The following is a 20,744-nucleotide window of genomic DNA, read 5'->3' as shown; positions in this document are numbered from 1 at the left end:
TGTACGAATGTGGTGTTTCTTCACTCAGTGTACGAATGTGGTGTTTCTTCACTCAGTGTAGGAATGTGGTGTTTCTTCACTCAGTGTAGGAATGTGGTGTTTCTTCACTCAGTGTAGGAATGTGGTGTTTCTTCACTCAGTGTAGGAATGTGGTGTTTCTTCACTCAGTGTAGGAATGTGGTGTTTCTTCACTCAGTGTAGGAATGTGGTGTTTCTTCACTCAGTGTACGAATGTGGTGTTTCTTCACTCAGTGTACGAATGTGGTGTTTCTTCACTCAGTGTAGGAATGTGGTGTTTCTTCACTCAGTGTAGGAATGTGGTGTTTCTTCACTCAGTGTACGAATGTGGTGTTTCTTCACTCAGTGTACGAATGTGGTGTTTCTTCACTCTGTGTAGGAATGTGGTGTTTTTTCACTCAGTGTAGGAATGTGGTGTTTTTTCACTCAGTGTAGGAATGTGGTGTTTCTTCACTCAGTGTAGGAATGTGGTGTTTCTTCACTCTGTGTACGAATGTGGTGTTTCTTCACTCTGTGTAGGAATGTGGTGTTTCTTCACTCTGTGTAGGAATGTGGTGTTTCTTCACTCTGTGTAGGAATGTGGTGTTTCTTCACTCTGTAGGAATGTGGTGTTTCTTCACTCTGTAGGAATGTGGTGTTTCTTCACTCAGTGTAGGAATGTGGTGTTTCTTCACTCAGTGTAGGAATGTGGTGTTTCTTCACTCAGTGTACGAATGTGGTGTTTCTTCACTCAGTGTACGAATGTGGTGTTTCTTCACTCAGTGTACGAATGTCGTGTTTCTTCACTCAGTGTAGGAATGTGGTGTTTCTTCACTCAGTGTACGAATGTGGTGTTTCTTCACTCAGTGTACGAATGTGGTGTTTCTTCACTCAGTGTAGGAATGTGGTGTTTCTTCACTCAGTGTACGAATGTGGTGTTTCTTCACTCTGTGTACGAATGTGGTGTTTCTTCACTCTGTGTACGAATGTGGTGTTTCTTCACTCTGTGTAGGAATGTGGTGTTTCTTCACTCTGTGTAGGAATGTGGTGTTTCTTCACTCAGTGTAGGAATGTGGTGTTTCTTCACTCTGTGTACGAATGTGGTGTTTCTTCACTCTGTGTACGAATGTGGTGTTACTTCTCTCTGTGTAGGAATGTGGTGTTTCTTCACTCAGTGTAGGAATGTGGTGTTTCTTCACTCAGTGTAGGAATGTGGTGTTTCTTCACTCAGTGTAGGAATGTGGTGTTTCTTCACTCAGTGTACGAATGTGGTGTTTCTTCACTCTGTGTAGGAATGTGGTGTTTCTTCACTCTGTGTACGAATGTGGTGTTTCTTCACTCTGTGTAGGAATGTGGTGTTTCTTCACTCTGTGTACGAATGTGGTGTTTCTTCACTCTGTGTAGGAATGTGGTGTTTCTTCACTCAGTTTAGGAATGTGGTGTTTCTTCACTCAGTGTAGGAATGTGGTGTTTCTTCACTCAGTGTAGGAATGTGGTGTTTCTTCACTCAGTGTAGGAATGTGGTGTTTCTTCACTCAGTGTACGAATGTGGTGTTTCTTCACTCTGTGTACGAATGTGGTGTTTCTTCACTCAGTGTACGAATGTGGTGTTTCTTCACTCAGTGTACGAATGTGGTGTTTCTTCACTCAGTGTAGGAATGTGGTGTTTCTTCACTCAGTGTAGGAATGTGGTGTTTCTTCACTCAGTGTAGGAATGTGGTGTTTCTTCACTCAGTGTAGGAATGTGGTGTTTCTTCACTCAGTGTACGAATGTGGTGTTTCTTCACTCAGTGTACGAATGTGGTGTTTCTTCACTCAGTGTAGGAATGTGGTGTTTCTTCACTCAGTGTAGGAATGTGGTGTTTCTTCACTCAGTGTACGAATGTGGTGTTTCTTCACTCAGTGTACGAATGTGGTGTTTCTTCACTCTGTGTAGGAATGTGGTGTTTTTTCACTCAGTGTAGGAATGTGGTGTTTTTTCACTCAGTGTAGGAATGTGGTGTTTCTTCACTCAGTGTAGGAATGTGGTGTTTCTTCACTCTGTGTACGAATGTGGTGTTTCTTCACTCTGTGTAGGAATGTGGTGTTTCTTCACTCTGTGTAGGAATGTGGTGTTTCTTCACTCTGTGTAGGAATGTGGTGTTTCTTCACTCTGTAGGAATGTGGTGTTTCTTCACTCTGTAGGAATGTGGTGTTTCTTCACTCAGTGTACGAATGTGGTGTTTCTTCACTCAGTGTACGAATGTGGTGTTTCTTCACTCAGTGTACGAATGTGGTGTTTCTTCACTCAGTGTACGAATGTCGTGTTTCTTCACTCAGTGTAGGAATGTGGTGTTTCTTCACTCAGTGTAGGAATGTGGTGTTTCTTCACTCAGTGTAGGAATGTGGTGTTTCTTCACTCAGTGTACGAATGTGGTGTTTCTTCACTCAGTGTAGGAATGTGGTGTTTCTTCACTCAGTGTACGAATGTGGTGTTTCTTCACTCTGTGTACGAATGTGGTGTTTCTTCACTCTGTGTACGAATGTGGTGTTTCTTCACTCTGTGTAGGAATGTGGTGTTTCTTCACTCTGTGTAGGAATGTGGTGTTTCTTCACTCAGTGTAGGAATGTGGTGTTTCTTCACTCTGTGTACGAATGTGGTGTTTCTTCACTCTGTGTACGAATGTGGTGTTACTTCTCTCTGTGTAGGAATGTGGTGTTTCTTCACTCTGTGTAGGAATGTGGTGTTTCTTCACTCAGTGTAGGAATGTGGTGTTTCTTCACTCAGTGTAGGAATGTGGTGTTTCTTCACTCAGTGTAGGAATGTGGTGTTTCTTCACTCAGTGTACGAATGTGGTGTTTCTTCACTCAGTGTACGAATGTGGTGTTTCTTCACTCTGTGTAGGAATGTGGTGTTTCTTCACTCTGTGTACGAATGTGGTGTTTCTTCACTCTGTGTAGGAATGTGGTGTTTCTTCACTCTGTGTACGAATGTGGTGTTTCTTCACTCTGTGTAGGAATGTGGTGTTTCTTCACTCAGTGTAGGAATGTGGTGTTTCTTCACTCAGTGTACGAATGTGGTGTTTCTTCACTCAGTGTAGGAATGTGGTGTTTCTTCACTCAGTGTACGAATGTGGTGTTTCTCACTCAGTGTAGGAATGTGGTGTTTCTTCACTCAGTGTACGAATGTGGTGTTTCTTCACTCAGTGTAGGAATGTGGTGTTTCTTCACTCTGTGTACGAATGTGGTGTTTCTTCACTCAGTGTACGAATGTGGTGTTTCTTCACTCAGTGTAGGAATGTGGTGTTTCTTCACTCAGTGTACGAATGTGGTGTTTCTTCACTCAGTGTGGGAATGTGGTGTTTCTTCACTCTGTGTACGAATGTGGTGTTTCTTCACTCTGTGTACGAATGTGGTGTTTCTTCACTCAGTGTGTACGAATGTGGTGTTTCTTCACTCTGTGTGGGAATGTGGTGTTTCTTCACTCAGTGTAGGAATGTGGTGTTTCTTCACTCTGTGTACGAATGTGGTGTTTCTTCACGCTGTGTAGGAATGTGGTGTTTCTTCACTCTGTGTACGAATGTGGTGGTGTCAAGCCCTGCCCCAAGATTTAAGCACATAATCGAGGCTGACGCCTCAGGGGAGCACTGAGGGAGATCTGCACTGTCAGAGGTGCCAGTTTTTTTGGGACAATGCAATCAATCTTGGCCAGGGGCAAGATGAGGAAAAATCTGTTTACACAGCGAGTTGTTGTGATCTGGAACGTGCTGCCTGAAAGGGCGGTGGAAGCAGATTCAGTCGTAACTTTCAAAAGGCAATTGGGATTCACAGAGCTATGGGAGCAGAACAGGGAGAGTGGGATAATTGGATGGCTCTTTTAAAGAGGCTCTCTCTGTGCTATATGATTCTATGATTCTAACTTGCTCAAGCTCCTACTATCAGGCCTGTCTGTCACATTGAGAATTCTGGATTCAAACACCAGCTGAGCAGGTCTCGCTGATAAATCCAAATCCTCAACCTGATGAATCTGGATCCACTCTTCAATCATTTAATTTATTATCCAATTGCCTTTGGAAAGATACTACTGCAACTTGTTCCACTGCCCTTTCAGGTAAATGTCAGTGTCATCAGTTAACAAAGATCTTGCTGCAGAAAACGAGATTATATTTTTAGCTGTCTTCCTTGATGTCAAAGGTCAAACAAATATACCGTGTCTTTCAGTCTCATCCAAAACTCTGCTGTCTGTATCCTAACGCGCACCGAGTCCCACTCGCACCGAGTCCCACTCGCACCGAGTCCCACTCGCACCGAGTCCCACTCGCACCGAGTCCCACTCGCACCGAGTCCCACTCGCACCGAGTCCCACTCGCACCGAGTCCCACTCGCACCGAGTCCCACTCGCACCGAGTCCCACTCGCACCGAGTCCCACTCGCACCGAGTCCCACTCGCTCATCACTCCTCTGTGCTTGCTGATCTAGACTGGCTCCCAGTTCACCAACAGCTCAAATTAAAAATTTTCATCCTTGTTTCCAAAGAGCTGCCCTGGTTCTGCCGTGGGATGTGAACGTTGCTGGCGAGGCTAGTGTTTGTTACCCATCGCTAATTGCCCTTGAGAAGAAAAACTAAGAATGAAAAACTAATAATGAATTGCATGAGGCAATGGAGGGATTAGATTAGGAAGAGCAATTATTTGAATTGGAGATGATCTCACTGAGAGAGAGAAGATTGAGAGGTGATGTGATTGTTGTTTTTAGCGTTCTAAAGGGACTGGATAATGTCATCACTGACAAGCTGACTTACTTTATCCAGAACAGTAGAAGCAGAGGACCCAGCCTGAGCTTGAAGGGGATAAATTCAAAACTAATCTGTGGAATCATTCAGCAGAACCTTACTGCCTTCATTTCGGGTGCAACGGTGGGAACATTCTCGGGTCAGAAATTCAGCCTCCAGATTATTATTATTATTATTGGGCCTCTGGTTGTTCTTTACCAGAGCAGACCAATTAAGAGGCTGCTTCCTGACTCCCTCACCAATTAGGGAGGGGCAGGCAGGATGACACAGCCAATTTGTCAGCGGAAGGGTTTCTGTTTAAAGAGTGCGTTTCGAGCATCCCTTTCACTCACCTCACCAAACAACACCTGCCCCACCTGTGGCAGAATATTCAGTCACCGAAGGACCCAAAACCTGGAGTGGAAGAAAGTCATCCTCGTTCCCGAGGGATTGCCTAAGAGAAGAGAAGAGAGAGAACGTTTTCATTCAGATCTCTGTTGTCATGAGTGTTTCTGCTGCTATCAATCCAAGGAGATGTTGCAGTGTGAATTCTTGAAACATTACAGGTGAGTTTCCAGATGTGCAGTAGTTTTGTGGATTTACCCAACATCTGAAACACAGTGAAACAGATTGAAATGATCAGAACAGTTTCTCAAGACAATTGAGGCAGATCTCATGTCTTGTAACCGTACAATGATTTCCAAGGCTGGAATTTCATGCTCCCCCAAACGAGTGGGCTGGTGGCAACTGGGGGGGGGTGGGTGGCAGCGTAAAATTGAGTCACAGGCAGGTGGGGGGTGGGGGGCCATTCCCGACCCCCTCCTGCCACCGCTGCAATCTTATGTGGGGCGGCGACAGTGAGAAACAGCCCACCTGCCCCAGGCAAATCAAGACCCTTAAGTGACCTGTTAACTGGCACTTAAGGACCTCCTCCTGCCGCGGCAGGTATTTTAACCCCTGCAGCCAGTTGGCAATGGCCTCAAGAACCCCACCTGGTAAAACTTGGCAGCCTCTTTGTGGGCTTGGGGGGGTTGCCTGATCAGGCACCCTCTGCCCCACAGAGGGTGGCCCCCGAAGCCCCAACCACCCCAATGCACAATACTCCCCCCGCCCTCTAACCAACCCCACTGTGCCTCACCAGGGCTGACCAATTGTCCCCGGCGAGGCCCTAAAAACGTACCTTCTTTCCAGGGCCATCCTTCCAGTTGCCTCCGATGGCTGGGTGTAGTCCCAGCAGTGGCCATTGTTCCCAGTGATGCTGTTGGGACTAAGAGCTGCCAACCTGCTGATTGGCCGGCAGCTCCATTAGGCGGGACTTTCGGCCTCAAGGAGGTGAAAATCCCGCCCAAGACCAATTAAGGGCCTGGGGACCGTAAAATCCGTTCTGGCTCCCCAGGACAGGCGGAGGCGGGATCGCCACTGACTTTTCAGCCGGTGGGCGGGGTCTCCTGCCCAATGTAAAATTCCAGCTCAAATATCTGAGTGGCTTACACACACACACAATCACTTCCACACTCACACACTTATACACATTCACACATGCTCTCTCCCACATACATACTCACACATGCTCTCTCACACACATTCTCATGCACACACACACTTACACACTCACACATACTTACACACTCACACATGCTCTCTCACACACACACATTCCCCCACACACACACACACTTACACACTCACACATACTTACACACTCACACATGCTCTCTCCCACATACATACTCACACATGCTCTCTCACACACATTCTCCTGCACACACACACTTACACACTCACACATGCTCTCTCACACACACACATTCCCCCACACACACACACTTACACACTCACACATGCTCTCTCCCACATACATACTCACACATGCTCTCTCACACACATTCTCCTGCACACACACACTTACACACTCACACATGCTCTCTCACACACACACATTCCCCCCCACACACACACTTACACACTCACACATACATGCTCTCTCACACACACACACTCACATTCTCCCGCACACACACACTTACACATTCACACATACTTACACACTCACACATGCTCTCTCACACACTCACACATTCTCCCGCACACACACTTACACACTCACACATACTTACACACTCACACATGCTCTCTCACACACCCACACACATTCTCCCGCACACCCACACACATTCTCCCGCACACACACACTTACACACGCACACATACTTACACACACACACATGCTCTCTCACACACTCACACATTCTCCTGCACACACACTTACACATTCACCAATACTTACACATTCACCAATACTTACACACTAACACATATTTACACACTCACACATGCTCTCTCACACACACACATTCTCCCGCACACACATACTTACACACTCACACATGCTCTCTCACACTCACATGCACGCACACACTGACATAGACTCATACTCACTCACACGCACTCACACTCGCACACTCATGCAAATACTTGCACACTCACACTTACAAATGCATAATCCCACATGCACTCACACTTTCACTCACACTCATGGACACAGTGGTATAGTGGTAGTGGACTAGTATAGTGGACTAGTAATCTAGAGCCTCAGGCTAATGCCCTGGGGACATGGGTTCAAATCACAGCAGATGGTGGAATTTAAATTCAATTAATTAATTCAATTATTTAATAAAAGTCTGGAATTGAAAGCTAGACTCAGTAATGGTGCCATGAAACTATCATCGATTGTTATAAAAACCCATCTGATTCACTAATGGCCTTTAGGGAAGGGAATCTATCATCCTGGTGTCATGCCCAGTAAAGTTATGTCCTATTCATAACTTTAAACATGGACTGTATTCAGCATAGAATCTTCTGGAGATGAACTTTCTTTTCAAATGAACAACAATGGACATTAAGTTGCTGCATCAGATGGCTGCCAAGTGTCAGGTGACTTTTGCAATTTCAGGCCAGACTCAGAATTATCTCAAGCTTCCGGAAAGTTCCTAATTGATTGACCATGGGTGGAGTGCCTCCCCTGAATGGATATACCAAGACAAAACCATTTGTGGAATTCACACGTCCTATGGCTGTGTTCGGGGAGCCCGTCCACGGTGACGATCAGGAGGAAGAGCGGCCACATGGTCCCAGCAGCGGCTCCCGCTCACTCGGCGACTCCGTGCTGTATCCACACAAACTTTCCCCACAAATCCGGCTCGGCTCCCGGATCCTGATCCCGATCCCAGTAGTAGTACACCATTGTAAAAGGGACAATGGTGGGAGCTGATGCAATGTTTTATTACCTGCACCCCCTTCCCCCCCACCCCCACCCCCGCTCCCAGCTCACCCCCCTCGCGCCCCCTTCCCCCCACCCCCCCTCGCGCCCCCTTCCCCCCACCCCCCCTCGCGCCCCCTTCCCCCCACCCCCCCTCGCGCCCCCTTCCCCCCACCCCCCCTCGCGCCCCCTTCCCCCCCCACCCCCTCGCACCCCCTTCCCAGCTCCCCCCTTGCACCATCTTTCCCTCACACCCCCTTCCCCTGCACCCCTCTCCCCTACCCCCTGCAGCCCCCCTCCCAGCTCCCCCCACACCCCCTTCCCACCGCACCCCTCCTTCTCGCACCCCCTCCCCTCCGCACCCCCTTCCTCCCACTGGCATCCACCTACCCCTGTGTAGGGGCCCTAACAACCCCACTGCCTTGTGGGCATCTCGGGAGAGACCAAGGCTAAGGGAGTAAACCCTAACAGAAAATCCGGAGCAGAACCCCGGAGGTGGTCATGTGTCACCTTTGGCATGTTTCCAGCAGTTCCTGCAGCCATACCGGTGCTAAACGTCGTGCTCTGCCCTCCTTTGGATCCCACCAGGAAGGCCGAGAGGGAGGTTTTGACGCTTGGGCAACTCACAACCTCCATACATCCGCCCAGGCATGCGCCATGGAGAGGTCACTCCATAGACGCCTCACAGTGACCAAATCAACACGGAAGGCAGCAGTTATGGGTTATAAGTCCAGCTCAATTGGCGTAGAGATTGGGCGCCACGGGTTCCCTTTGTCGGTAGGAGAGGTCATCGCATCTCACTGGACAGCTACCGCCCGCCTCAAACCGGGCAGCCCCCGGTCAATAAGGTTCTGTCCCGCCACAGTCCACCTGCTTCAATGGGTGCTTGGAGCTCAGGGTTATTGCCCGACAAGTGGACTGTAACACCGCACCAAACAGCATGACTAAAAAAGGAAAGAAGGTACCAGCCCTTCGTTTTGCAAGCTGGAACGTCAGAACTATGTGTCCTGGCCTGTCGGGAGACCTTACACAAATCAACGATTCTCTGAAGACCTCCATCATCAACAACGAGCTCAGTAGACTCAATGTGGGCATTGCAGAACTTCAGAAGACACGCCTCCCTGCGAGTGGATCTCTAAGAGAGCAAGACGACACCTTCTTCTGGCAGGGTAGGGATCCTGAAGAACCAAGACAGCATGGAGTGGGCTTTGCCATCAGAAACTCTTTGCTCAGCATGATAGAGGCACCTTCAAATGGCTCGGAACGCATACTGTCCATCCGACTGCTCACCACCTCTGGTCCAGTACACCTACTCAGCATCTATGCTCCAACACTCTGCTCCCCGCCTGAAGCTAAAGACCAGTTCTACGAGGAACTCCATAATATCATTAGTAGCATCCACAACACCGAACCCTATTCCAGCTGGGGGACTTTAATGCCAGGGTTGGGGCCGACCATGACTCATGGCCCTCCTGCCTTGGGCGCTATGGCGTTGGAAGGATGAATGAGAACGGGCAGAGACTGCTTGAGTTGTGTACCTATCATAACCTCTGCATCACCAACTCGTTCTTTCACACTAAACCCTGTCACCAGGTTTCTTGGAGGCACCCAAGATCACGTCGTTGGAACCAGCTGGTCCTCATCATCACAAGGCGAGCCCCTTTAAACAGTGTTCAAATCACACGCAGCTTCCACTGTGCGGACTGCGACACCGACCACTCCCTGGTGTGCAGCAAGGTTAGACTCAGACCAAAGAAGCTGCATCACTCCAAGCAGAAGGGCCACCCGCGCATCAACGCGAGCAGAATTTCTCATCCACAGCTGTTAAGTAAGTTTCTAAATTCACTTGAAAAAGTCCTTCAAAACACTCCCACAGGGGATGCAGAGACCAAGTGGGCCCGCATCAGAGACGCCATCAATGACTCAGCAATGACCACCTATGGCAAACGTGTGAAGCGGAATGCAGACTGGTTTCAATCTCATAATGAAGAGCTGGAACCTGTCATAGCCGCTAAGCGCACTGCACTGTTGAACTACAAGAAAGCCCCCAGCGAGTTAACATCCGTAGCACTTAAAGATGCCAGAAGCGCTGCGCAAATGACGACTGGCAACACCTATGCCGTCATATTCAGCTGGCCTCAGACACCGGAAACATCAGAGGAATGTATGATGGCCTTAAGAGAGCTCTTGGGCCAACCATCAAGAAGATCGCCCCCCTCAAATCTAAATCGGGGGACATAATCACTGACCAACACAAACAAATGGACCGCTGGGTTGAGCACTACCTAGAACTGTACTCCAGGGAGAATGTTGTCACTGAGACTGCCCTCAATGCAGCCCAGCCTCTACCAGTCATGGATGAGCTGGACATACAGCCAACCAAATCGGAACTCAGTGATGCCATTGATTCTCTAGCCAGCGGAAAAGCCCCTGGGAAGGACAGCATTATCCCTGAAATCATCAAGAGTCCCAAGCCTGCTATACTCTCAGCACTGCACAAACTGCTTTGCCTGTGCTGGGACGAGGGGGCAGTACCACAGGACATGCGCGATGCCAATATCATCACCCTCTAAGAACAAGGGTGACCGCGGTGACTGCAACAACTACCGTGGACTCTCCCTGCTCAGCATAGTGGGGAAAGTCTTCACTCGTGTCACCTTAAACAGGCTCTTGAAGCTGGCTGAGCGTGTCTATCCTGAGGCACAGTGTGGTTTTTGAGCAAAGAGATCCACCATTGACATGCTGTTCTCCCTTCGCCAGCTACAGGAGAAATGCCGTGAACAACAGATGCCCCTCTACGTTGCTTTCATAGATCTCACCAAAGCCTTTGACCTCGTCAGCAGACGTGGTCTCTTCAGACTACGGGATGCCCACCAAAGCTACTAAGTATCATCACCTCATTCCATGACAATATGAAAGGCACAATTCAGCATAGCGGAGCCTCATCAGACCCCTTTCCTATCCTGAGTGGTGTGAAACAGGGCTGTGTTCTTGCACCTACACTGTTTGGGATTTTCTTCTCCCTGCTGCTCTCACACGTGTTCAAGTCTTCAGAAGAAGGAATTTTGCTCCACACAAAATCAGATGGCAGGTTGTTCAACCTTGCCCGTCTAGAAGCGAAGACCAAAGTACGGAAAGTCTTCATCAGGGAACTCCTCTTTGCTGATGATGCTGCTTTAACATCTCACACTGAAGAGTGTCTGCAGAGTCTCATCGACAGGTTTGCGGCTGCCTGCAACAAATTTGGCGCAACCATCAGCCTCAAGAAAACGAACATCATGGGACAGGACCTCAGAAATGCCCCATCCATCAATATCGGCGACAACGCTCTGGAAGTGGTTCAAGAGTTCACCTACCTAGGCTCAACTATCACCAGTAACCTGTCTCTCGATGCAGAAATCAACAAGCGCATGGGAAAGGCTTCCACTGCTATGTCCAGACTGGCCAAGAGAGTGTGGGAAAATGGTGCACTGACACAGAACACAAACGTCCAAGTGTATCAAGCCTGTGTCCTCAGTACCTTGCTGTACGGCAGCAAGGCCTGGACAACGTACGTCAGCCAAGAGCGACGTCTCAACTCATTCCATCTTCGCTGCCTCTGGAGAATCCTTGGCATCAGGTGGCAGGACCGTATCTCCAACGCAGAAGTCCTCGAGGCAGCCAACATCCCCAGCATATATACCCTACAGAGACAGCGGCGCTTGAGATGGCTTGGCCATGTGAGCCGTATGGAAGATAGCAGGATCCCCAAGGATGCATTGTACAGTGAGCTCGTCACTGGTATCAGACCCACCGGCCATCCATGTCTCCGCTTTAAAGACGTCTGCAAATGCAACATGAAGTCCTGTAACATTGACCACAAGTCGTGGGAGTCAGTTGCCAGTGATCGCCAGAGCTGGCGGGCAGCCATAAAGGCGGGGCTAAAGTGTGGCGAGTCGAAGAGACTTAGCAGTTGGCAGGAAAAAAGACAGATGCGCAAGGGGAGAACCAACTGTGTAACAGCCCCAACAACCAATTTTATCTGCAGCACCTGTGGAAGAGCCTGTCACTCTAGAATTGGCCTTTATAGCCACTCCAGGCGCTGCTTCACAAACCACTGACCACCTCCAGGCGCTTACCCATTGTCTCTCGAGACAAGGAGGCCAAAGAAGAAGAAGATTGTTTGTGGTCTGACCCAAAACTCAACATCTATGGACTCCGAGACTCACTGTCACCGAGCTCGAAACTGAACAAAAAGAGCTGTAAGTAACCAGTTAAATCAGAAGTAGGTGCGAATGGCCAGCATCCATTCCCCATTGTGTAGTAATGGCTTTGAACTTCAAATCGTTCTGGGTGGACAACTGAAGTACTGATCAGGTGGTAACCTGATTGAAACTAATCACAGATATCGAATCTTATTATTCCAGGCATCAGGGAGAGACTGGGATAGTCTTTGAATACCTGCTGCAGAGACAGGCAAAGCACCTATGCCTTAACACTGGAGGCTGTAACATCTTAAGGTTTCCAAGCCTGTTCCCTTTCAAGTCCACCAGTACAAAAAACTGACCTCCTAGTAATAAGACTACAAACAAATAACTTGGTGACCTGCTGAAAATCCACCCTTTTGAGAGAATCCTACATTGACTTTGATATATGACTCCGGCTATTGAATTCACCGCACTACACTTCAGGGGTGAAGACTCCTTCACTGGGCTCGTAGCGCCTACCTTTCCCTAAGACAAGTCAAATCACATGACTTACAAACTGTTCCTTTGTTTGTAATTTATAAAAGTACACTATCCTCTTTAACGGTTCTCTTTCTCGAGTGTGTGTGAGTAGTGAGTAAGTGACGTAGCATTAGACTGTCAGGGTGAACGTGTGAATAAAAATAATTCTCTCTATTTTAACCCACGAAAAGCGTGCTGCTAATTATCCAAATGGGCCATACACTCAGGGGTTAAACACACCCATCTTCCTTTTCAAAAAAACACTAATTACAGACTAAAGGGAAGAAAACTGGGGGTTCAGTTCGTTCTCATCTCTGTCCGTAACACCTGGCCTGGCCTACATGTGACTCCAGACCCACAGCAATGTGGTTGACTCTTAACTGCCCTTTGAAATGGCCGAGTAAGCCACTGAGTTCAAGGGCAATTAATGCTGGCCTTGCCAGCGACGCCCACATCCCATGAATGAATAGAAAAAAACACACACACACAAACACTCACACAGTCATACAGTCTCAAACACACTCACATGCTCACACAAACTTGCACTCACACTCAAACACACAGACCCTCATACTCTTGGACTCTCAAACTCACATTCACACACATTCTCCCACATATACAGACTACAGGGTGAGCACAATGTGGAGTAAATGGGTGAATAATTCAGCAGGTGCAACAAGAGGATACCAGAAGTGGAGAACGGAGAATTGGCCAATGCCCCATTCGCTATCAGCCACTCATCTATCGACAGTAAAAGTTCCCATTCTGCCCCAGTCTCCCACATTTGAAGAATGTTATTGGTTGCTGTGTTTCCTACATTACTTTCGAAATGCAATTATCTGAAGAAAAAAAATTTGTAGGGGTATGGGGAAAAGACAGGGGAGTGGGCCCAGGTGAATTGCTGTTGTAGAGAGCTAACACAGACACAATGGGCTGAATGGATTGCTTCTGTGCTGTAACCATTCTAGGATTCTATGATTACAACACTTCCAAAGTACTTCACTGGCTGGAAACATTCTGAGGTGGTAAAAGGCATGATGAAAATGCAACATCTTCCTTTATGTCTGTCTCTCTTTTTATTTGAATTTGGGAGAGAGCTACTAGGGTTTAACGTTAATCTTCCCCTTTGAACAAGCACTAAACAGTCGAGTAACTGCCAAAGTGAATCCTTTTCAGTCTGTATCTGATAACCGTAGCAGCTATGCTGCAGTTTCAGTGTAACACCAGCCTGGAGCGACAGTCAGGACCTGAAGACAGGTTGGAAATGAGACTCACTTCACAGCCAGTTTACAGTTCACAAAGTTACAATCAGTGCAGAGTCAAAACTACTTCATAGTGTGAATAGAAGAAGTTGCTGATCGAGGGAGATGAAGTAGGATGGGAGGAGGTTCATGTGCAGCATTATCACCGGCAGGGTCTAGTTGGGCCGAATGGCCTGTTTCACTGCTGTAAATTCAATGTAATGATGTAATGCATCTTTATAATGCTGACAGGACAAATGAATATCCACTTCAATAAATGAGGGGTCAGTTATTAACATTTTCATCTCAAACACTGTCAACTAAAACCCTATAATATAATAATAAAGATTGTCACTGTCATGAGCAGCTTCATTACTGTGAAAGTAAACCGATCTGATTAATGGAAATAGATAAAGGACAATTTTAAATTTAAAACATTTCAATGCTTTACTTCTGATCACGCTGTCTCACTCCCTCCGTTATCTCATTACTCCTTTGCCTTCTCATATTTCTAACACTGTAACTTTTCAAATGAATATAATCTGAACCCTAACACGGAAAATCGAGGCTGACACTCCCAATGCAGAACTGAAGGAGCACTGCAGTGGCGGAGGGTCAGTACTGAGGGAGTGCTGCATTGTCGGAGGGTCAGTACTGAGGGAGTGCTGCACTGTCGGAGGGTTAGTACCGAGGGAGTGCTGCATTGTCGGAGGGTCAGAACTGAGGGGGGTGCTGCACTGTCGGAGGGTCAGAACTGAGGGGGGTGCTGCACTGTCGGAGGGTCAGTACTGAGGGAGCGCTGCACTGTCGGAGGGTCAGTACTGAGGGAGCGCTGCACTGTCGGAGGGTCAGTACTGATGGAGTGCTGCACTGTCGGTGGGTCAGTACTGAGGGAGTGCCGCACTGTCGGAAGTTCAGTTCTGAGGGAGTGCTGCACTGTCAGAGGGTCAGTACTGAGGAAGCGCCACACTGTTGGAGGGGCAGTACTGAGGGAGCACTGCACTGTCGGTGGGTCAGTACTGAGGGAGCGCCACACTGTTGGAGGGGCAGTAATGAGGGAGTGCTGCACTGTCGGAGGGTCAGTACTGAGGGACTGCCACACTGTTGAAGGGGCAGTACTGAGGGAGTGCTGCACTGTCAGAGGGTTAGTACTGAGGGAGCGCCACACTGTTGGAGGGGCTGTACTGAGGGTGTGCTGCACTGTTTGAGGGTCAGTACTGAGGGTGTGCTGCACTGTTTGAGGGTCAGTACTGAGGGAGTGCTGCCTTTCAGATGAGGTGTTGCACTGAGGCCTCGTCTGCTGCCTCAGGTGGATGTAAAAGGTTCCATGGTTCATGTTTGAAGGAGAGCAGGGCTGTTTGTCCTGGTGCCATTGGCCAACCGAGCCTTGTGGTTTATATCTGGTGACTGTTTGGTTGTACATTGGTGAAATTGACTTTGTAAATTGCTATTAGAAAAGCTTTTCTCCAGATACATCCTAGAAACCCGAGTTGATGATATTTGCTTAACTCAGTTTTATGACATTCCAGTACGCACTAGTGAAACAACAACCTGTATTTATATCAAACCTTCAAACAACAGAAACATCCCAAAGTCTTTCATCAACGCATAAGAAAATAATGACATTGAGCTAAACAGGGAGATATTAGAATGTGTGACTGAAACTTGTGAAATAAATGAGTTTTAACAGTTGCCTTAAAGGAGATGTGAAGAAGTGAAGGTTTAATTACATCGGATTTACAGCACAGAAACAGGCCATTCGGCCCATCTGCTCCGTGCTGGTATTTATGCTCCACATGAGCCTCCTCCCTCCCCTCTTCATCTCACGCTATCAGCATATCCTTCTATTTTCTCCCTTATGTATTTATCCAGCTTCCCCTTAAATGTCTCGATACTATTCGCCTCAACCACTCCCTGTGGTAGAGAGTTCCACATTCTCACCACTCTCTGAGTAAAGATGTTTCTCCTGAATTCCCGATTGCCTCTAGTTTTAGACTCCCTCACAAGTGGAAACATCTTCTCTATGTCTACCCCATTGAACCCCTTCATCATTTTAAAGATCTCAGTGAGGTCACCCCTCAGCCTCTCAGCCTGTTCAGTATTTCCTGTTAGTTATAACCTCTTACTTCTGGTATCATCCCTGTAAATCATTTTTGCACCTTCTCCAATGCCTCTATATCCTTTCTCCAATATGGAAACCAGAACAGTTCACAGTATTCCAAATGTATAGGGAAGGAATTCCACTGCATGGAGCCTAGGTTGCTGAAAATATTTTCACAAAGGAAGGGGTAAAGGGAGGGGGAAAACACAAGAGTCCAGGTTCAGCTAAATGGGGAGTTAGGGGAGGGTCATTGGGATAGAGTTGTTGCAGAGTTAGGGAGGGTTGTAGGGTTTTTAAAAATTCATTCATGGGATGTGGGCGTTGCTGGCAAGGCCAGCATTTATTGCCCATCCCTAATTGCCCTTGAACTGAGTGGCTTGCTAGGCCATTTCAGAGGGCATTTTAAGAGTCAACCACATTGCTTTGGGTCTGGAGTCACATGTAGGCCAGACCAGGTAAGGACAGCAGATTTCCTTCCCTAAAGGACATTAGTGAACCAGATGGGTTTTCACAACAATCGACAATGGTTTCATGATCACCATGGATTGGGCAGGTTACAGAGATAGGGAGGAATATAGGTATGGGCGAGGTTACAGAGTTACATAGGAGCATAGGAAATAGGAACAAGAGTAGGCCATTCAGCCCCTCGAGCCTGCTTTGCCATTCCACTAGATATGGCTGATCTTCTACCTCAACGCCATTTTCCCGTACTATTCCCATATCCCTTGATATCTTTAATGTCTAGAAATCTATTAATCTCTGTCTTGAACATACTCAATGACTGAGCCTCCACAGCCCTTGGGGATAGAGAATTCCACAGATTCACCACCCTCCGAGTGCAGAAATTCCTCCCCATCTCAGTCCTAAATGGCCTACCTCTTATTAGGGACAATGGTTGGAATGGGGGAGGTTACAGAGATAGTGAGGGTTGTAGGGATAGGGGACGTTACAGAGATAGTGAGGGTTGTAGGGATAGGGGAGGTTACAGAGATAGTGAGGGTTGTAGGGATAGGGGAGGTTACAGAGATAGTGAGGGTTGTAGGGATAGGGGAGGTTACAGAGATAGTGAGGGTTGTAGGGATAGGGGAGGTTACAGAGATAGTGAGGGTTGTAGGGATAGGGGAGGTTACAGAGATAGTGAGGGTTGTAGGGATAGGGGAGGTTACAGAGATAGTGAGCGTTGTAGGGATGGGGGAGGTTACAGAATTAGGGAGGTGGAACCACTTGCAACCTTGGCTACCATGAGAGCGAAGGAGAAAGATGGGTGGTTGGGAGTTTGGTGGGAATTGGGTCAAGTGGGCAGGGCTGGGTCTCATGGTTGAAAAAAGCTTGCTGAGGGAATAGGGGAGATGCAAAACTAGAAAGAGCTTGTGTAGGTAGTCCTGGGGAGGGAGGTTTGTCATGGGAGAAAGGGTAAGGCAGGGGTGGGGACACTGTAGTAACAGCTATCCCACACATTAAACCGATAATAGTAATCTGGGTAATGCCTCAATTAAACTGTTTGACTATAAACAGTTACATGCCAGTGCATTAGAGGAGGCACACATTATATTCTCTCTCACGAAGGAGGCTACATGAGCTACACAGTGGGTGATGGTCTTCAGTTTTATACACCAATCTTGCAGCGCAGGAAAGAGCTCACTTTATCCACCTGGAATGATTAGGGATGAGGTGGGCAAAATGCCCAGTCCAGGTAGTCAGTCTTGACACTGTCCAATCATAGTAATGTTACTATCAGGTGCTGTATCAATCCGATACTACAACAGTTTAAAGGGGGTAGGCAGCTTTGAAGAAGAAAAACACTTTGGTGCCCTTGACAATAAAGAACATGAGGCTGTAGATTTACTCCGTGCTCTCTGTGGTGGATCTATTCATTGATTTTCACAGTATAGGACTCCACTCCCCACTGTTGGCCCTTTCATTAATTGACCCAGTGGTATGGGCATTTAATAAAAGCTTCTCCTAGCAAAACTTTGCTTTGTACAGCCGTATGTTGTGTCTAGCTCTGCCGAGATGATAGCAATGGACAATGTGCTGTAAGACATTGCACCATCATTACGACCTCATTTAATTGTGCCCATTTATAATTAGAAGGGCAATTCCAGTGTCCAGTAGTAGTGACGCTGGAAGGTTGGTCAGGTCATACAGATGTCAAGGAATCCAGCAAGTACAGTTCACAGTAACACCAGGGATAAAACCAGAGGAAAATGCCACTAGCTATTTCAGTTCAATTAAGATGGGTTTTGATAGAGTAGATAGGGAGAAACTGTTTCCAATGGCAGGAGGATTGGTAACCAGAGAGACACAGATTTAAGATAATTGGCAAAAGAGCCAGAGGGGGAGATAAGGAGAATTTTTTTTTTACACAGTGAGTTGTTGTGATCTGGAATGCGCTGCCTGAAAGGGCGGTGGAAGCAGATTCAATAGTAACTTTCAAAAGGGAATTGGATAAATACTTGAAAAGGAAAAATATGTAAGACGATGGGGAAAGAGAGGGGTTAGTGGGACCAATTGGATAACTCTTTCAAAGAGCTGACACTGGCGCGATGGGCCGAATGGCCTCTTCTGCTGTATGATTCTATGATAAATTGTTTCCTTCCTTAATAAAGTGTATTTAGAACATAAATATATTTTTTCACAAAAACTCCAGTCCCTGTGGGTTAATTTTAATTGATCTGTAGTTGGATTTATGAATTATTTAAACTGACTCACAGAGGTAGATGCCAGTTTAGGTCTCTCTACTTGAATGAAAATTGAATGAGAGCTACCTCGAGGCTGTGTTGACCTTGACTTTTCCAGTTCTACTCTCTCATGTGATGATCTATGTTTTAAGATTTTATTATCTTTACCTATCACTAGGGCCATCTCTATCTCTGAGTGACAATTCCACGAATGACTCAACTAGAAACGGAGCTCCACTCGGAGGTTTTTCAACTGCCAGTAAGAACCATTCATTTCGAACGCGATTCTGTATCAATGGGGTGCAGGGAGGAGGAGTGATTAGTGTGTGTTGAACAAATCAATATTTACAACAACACATAGGAACAAAGGAGGCCATTCAGCCCCTCGAGCTTGTTCCACCATTCAATAAGATCATGGCTGATCTGTCCAAACTCCATTCACCCACTTTATTTCCATATCCCTTTCAATATCCTCTATAGAAAAAAAATCCATCAATCTCAGATTTATAATTATCAATTGAGCAAGCATCAACTACTTTCTGTGGGAGAATACACAAGTTACATACCAGAAATATAGGGTAACCTAGGGGCTAATAAGAATGAGGAAATTAAGATATCAGCAGAGAAAAAGTACTGGAGAAACCTTAGGGACTAATATCTGTTAAATCCACAGAACCCAATAGCCTATATCCTAGGGTTCTAAAGGAGGTAACTGCAAAGATCGTGGATGCAATGGTTAGGATTTTCCAAAATTCCCTAGATTCTAGAACAGTCCCAGCCGATTGGAAGTTAGCAAATATAACACTGCTATTCAAGAAAGGAGAGAGAGAGAAAATAGGGAACTACAGGCCAATTAGCCCGACATCAGTCATTGGGAAAATGCTGGAATATATTATTAAGGAAATCTTAACAATGCACTTAGAAAATCATAGTATGGTCAGACAAAACCAACATGGTTTTGTGAAGGGAAGTAGTAGTTGACAAATTTGTTAGAGATTTTTGAGGATGTAACTAGTAGGGTAGATAAAGGGGAACCAGTAGATGTAGTATACTTGGATTTCCAAAAGGAATATGACAAGGTGCCACACGAAAGGTTAATAGTAAGACAAGGGCTCATGGAGTTGGGGGTAATATATTAGCAAGGATAGAGGATTGGTTCCTGAACAGGAAGCAAAGAGTAGTGATACACATGGCATTTTTAGGCTGTGACTAGTGGAATGCCTCAAGGATCAGTGCTGGGGCCTTAGCTATTTACAATCTATATTAATGACTTAGATGAAGAGACTGAGAGTAATGTATCTAAGTTTGCTGACAATACAAAGCTAGGTGGGAATGCAAGCTGTGAGGAAGACACAAAGAGGCTGCAATGAGATAAAGACAGGTTAAGTGAGCGGACAGCAAGGTGGCAGATGGAGTATAATGTGGGGAAGTGTGAAGTTATTCACTTTGGTTGTAAGAATAGAAAAGCAGAATATTTTCTAAAGGTGTGAAACTTGTAAATGTTGATGTTCAGAAAAACTTAGGTGTACGTGTGCAAGAATCACAGAAAGTTAGCATGCAGGTACAGCAAGCAATTAGGAAGGCAAATGTCATGTTGGCCTTTATTGCAATGTTAAATCTGCTTCTCTCTCCACAGATGTTGCCAGACCTGCTGAGTATTTCCAGCACTTTCTTATTTTATTTCAGATTTCCAGCATCTGCAGTATTTTTTTTTGTATAAGATTCTGAAGGGGCTTGACAGAATAGTTATTGAGAGGTTGTTTCCCCTGGTTGGGGAATTGAGAACACGGGGGCACAGTCTCAGGATAAGGGGACGATTATTTAGGACTGAGATGAGTAATTTCTTCACTCAAAGGGTTGTGACTCTTTGGAATTCTCTATCCCAGAGGGTTGTGGATGCTCCATCATTGAATACGTTTAAAGCTGGGATAGACAGATTTTTGGTCTCTCAGGGAATCAAGGATATGGCGAGTGGGCGGGAAAGTGGAGTTGAGGCAGAAGATCGGCCA

At 46.7% G+C, this 20,744-nt stretch overlaps 1 protein-coding gene across 5 annotated transcripts in view; it reads left to right on the top strand.

The window, feature by feature from the left end:
* Positions 1-20,744, top strand: part of LOC137377420 (endothelial cell-specific chemotaxis regulator-like) — a 77,016-nt gene that overhangs the window by 31,651 nt on the left and 24,621 nt on the right. For 4 of the 5 annotated variants that reach the window (XM_068047027.1, XM_068047008.1, XM_068047002.1 and 1 more), the window contains one exon: positions 18,914-18,994. The exons of the other annotated variant lie outside the window; for it this stretch is intronic. In XM_068047027.1, coding sequence (XP_067903128.1) covers positions 18,914-18,994 — 81 coding nt within the window. The remainder of the gene's footprint in view (positions 1-18,913; positions 18,995-20,744) is intronic. 5 annotated transcript variants of the gene reach the window in all.

Source organism: Heterodontus francisci, chromosome 1 (genome assembly GCF_036365525.1).
Source record: "Heterodontus francisci isolate sHetFra1 chromosome 1, sHetFra1.hap1, whole genome shotgun sequence".
NCBI classification, from domain to species: domain Eukaryota; kingdom Metazoa; phylum Chordata; class Chondrichthyes; order Heterodontiformes; family Heterodontidae; genus Heterodontus; species Heterodontus francisci.
This window is presented reverse-complemented; position numbering and strand designations above follow the sequence as displayed.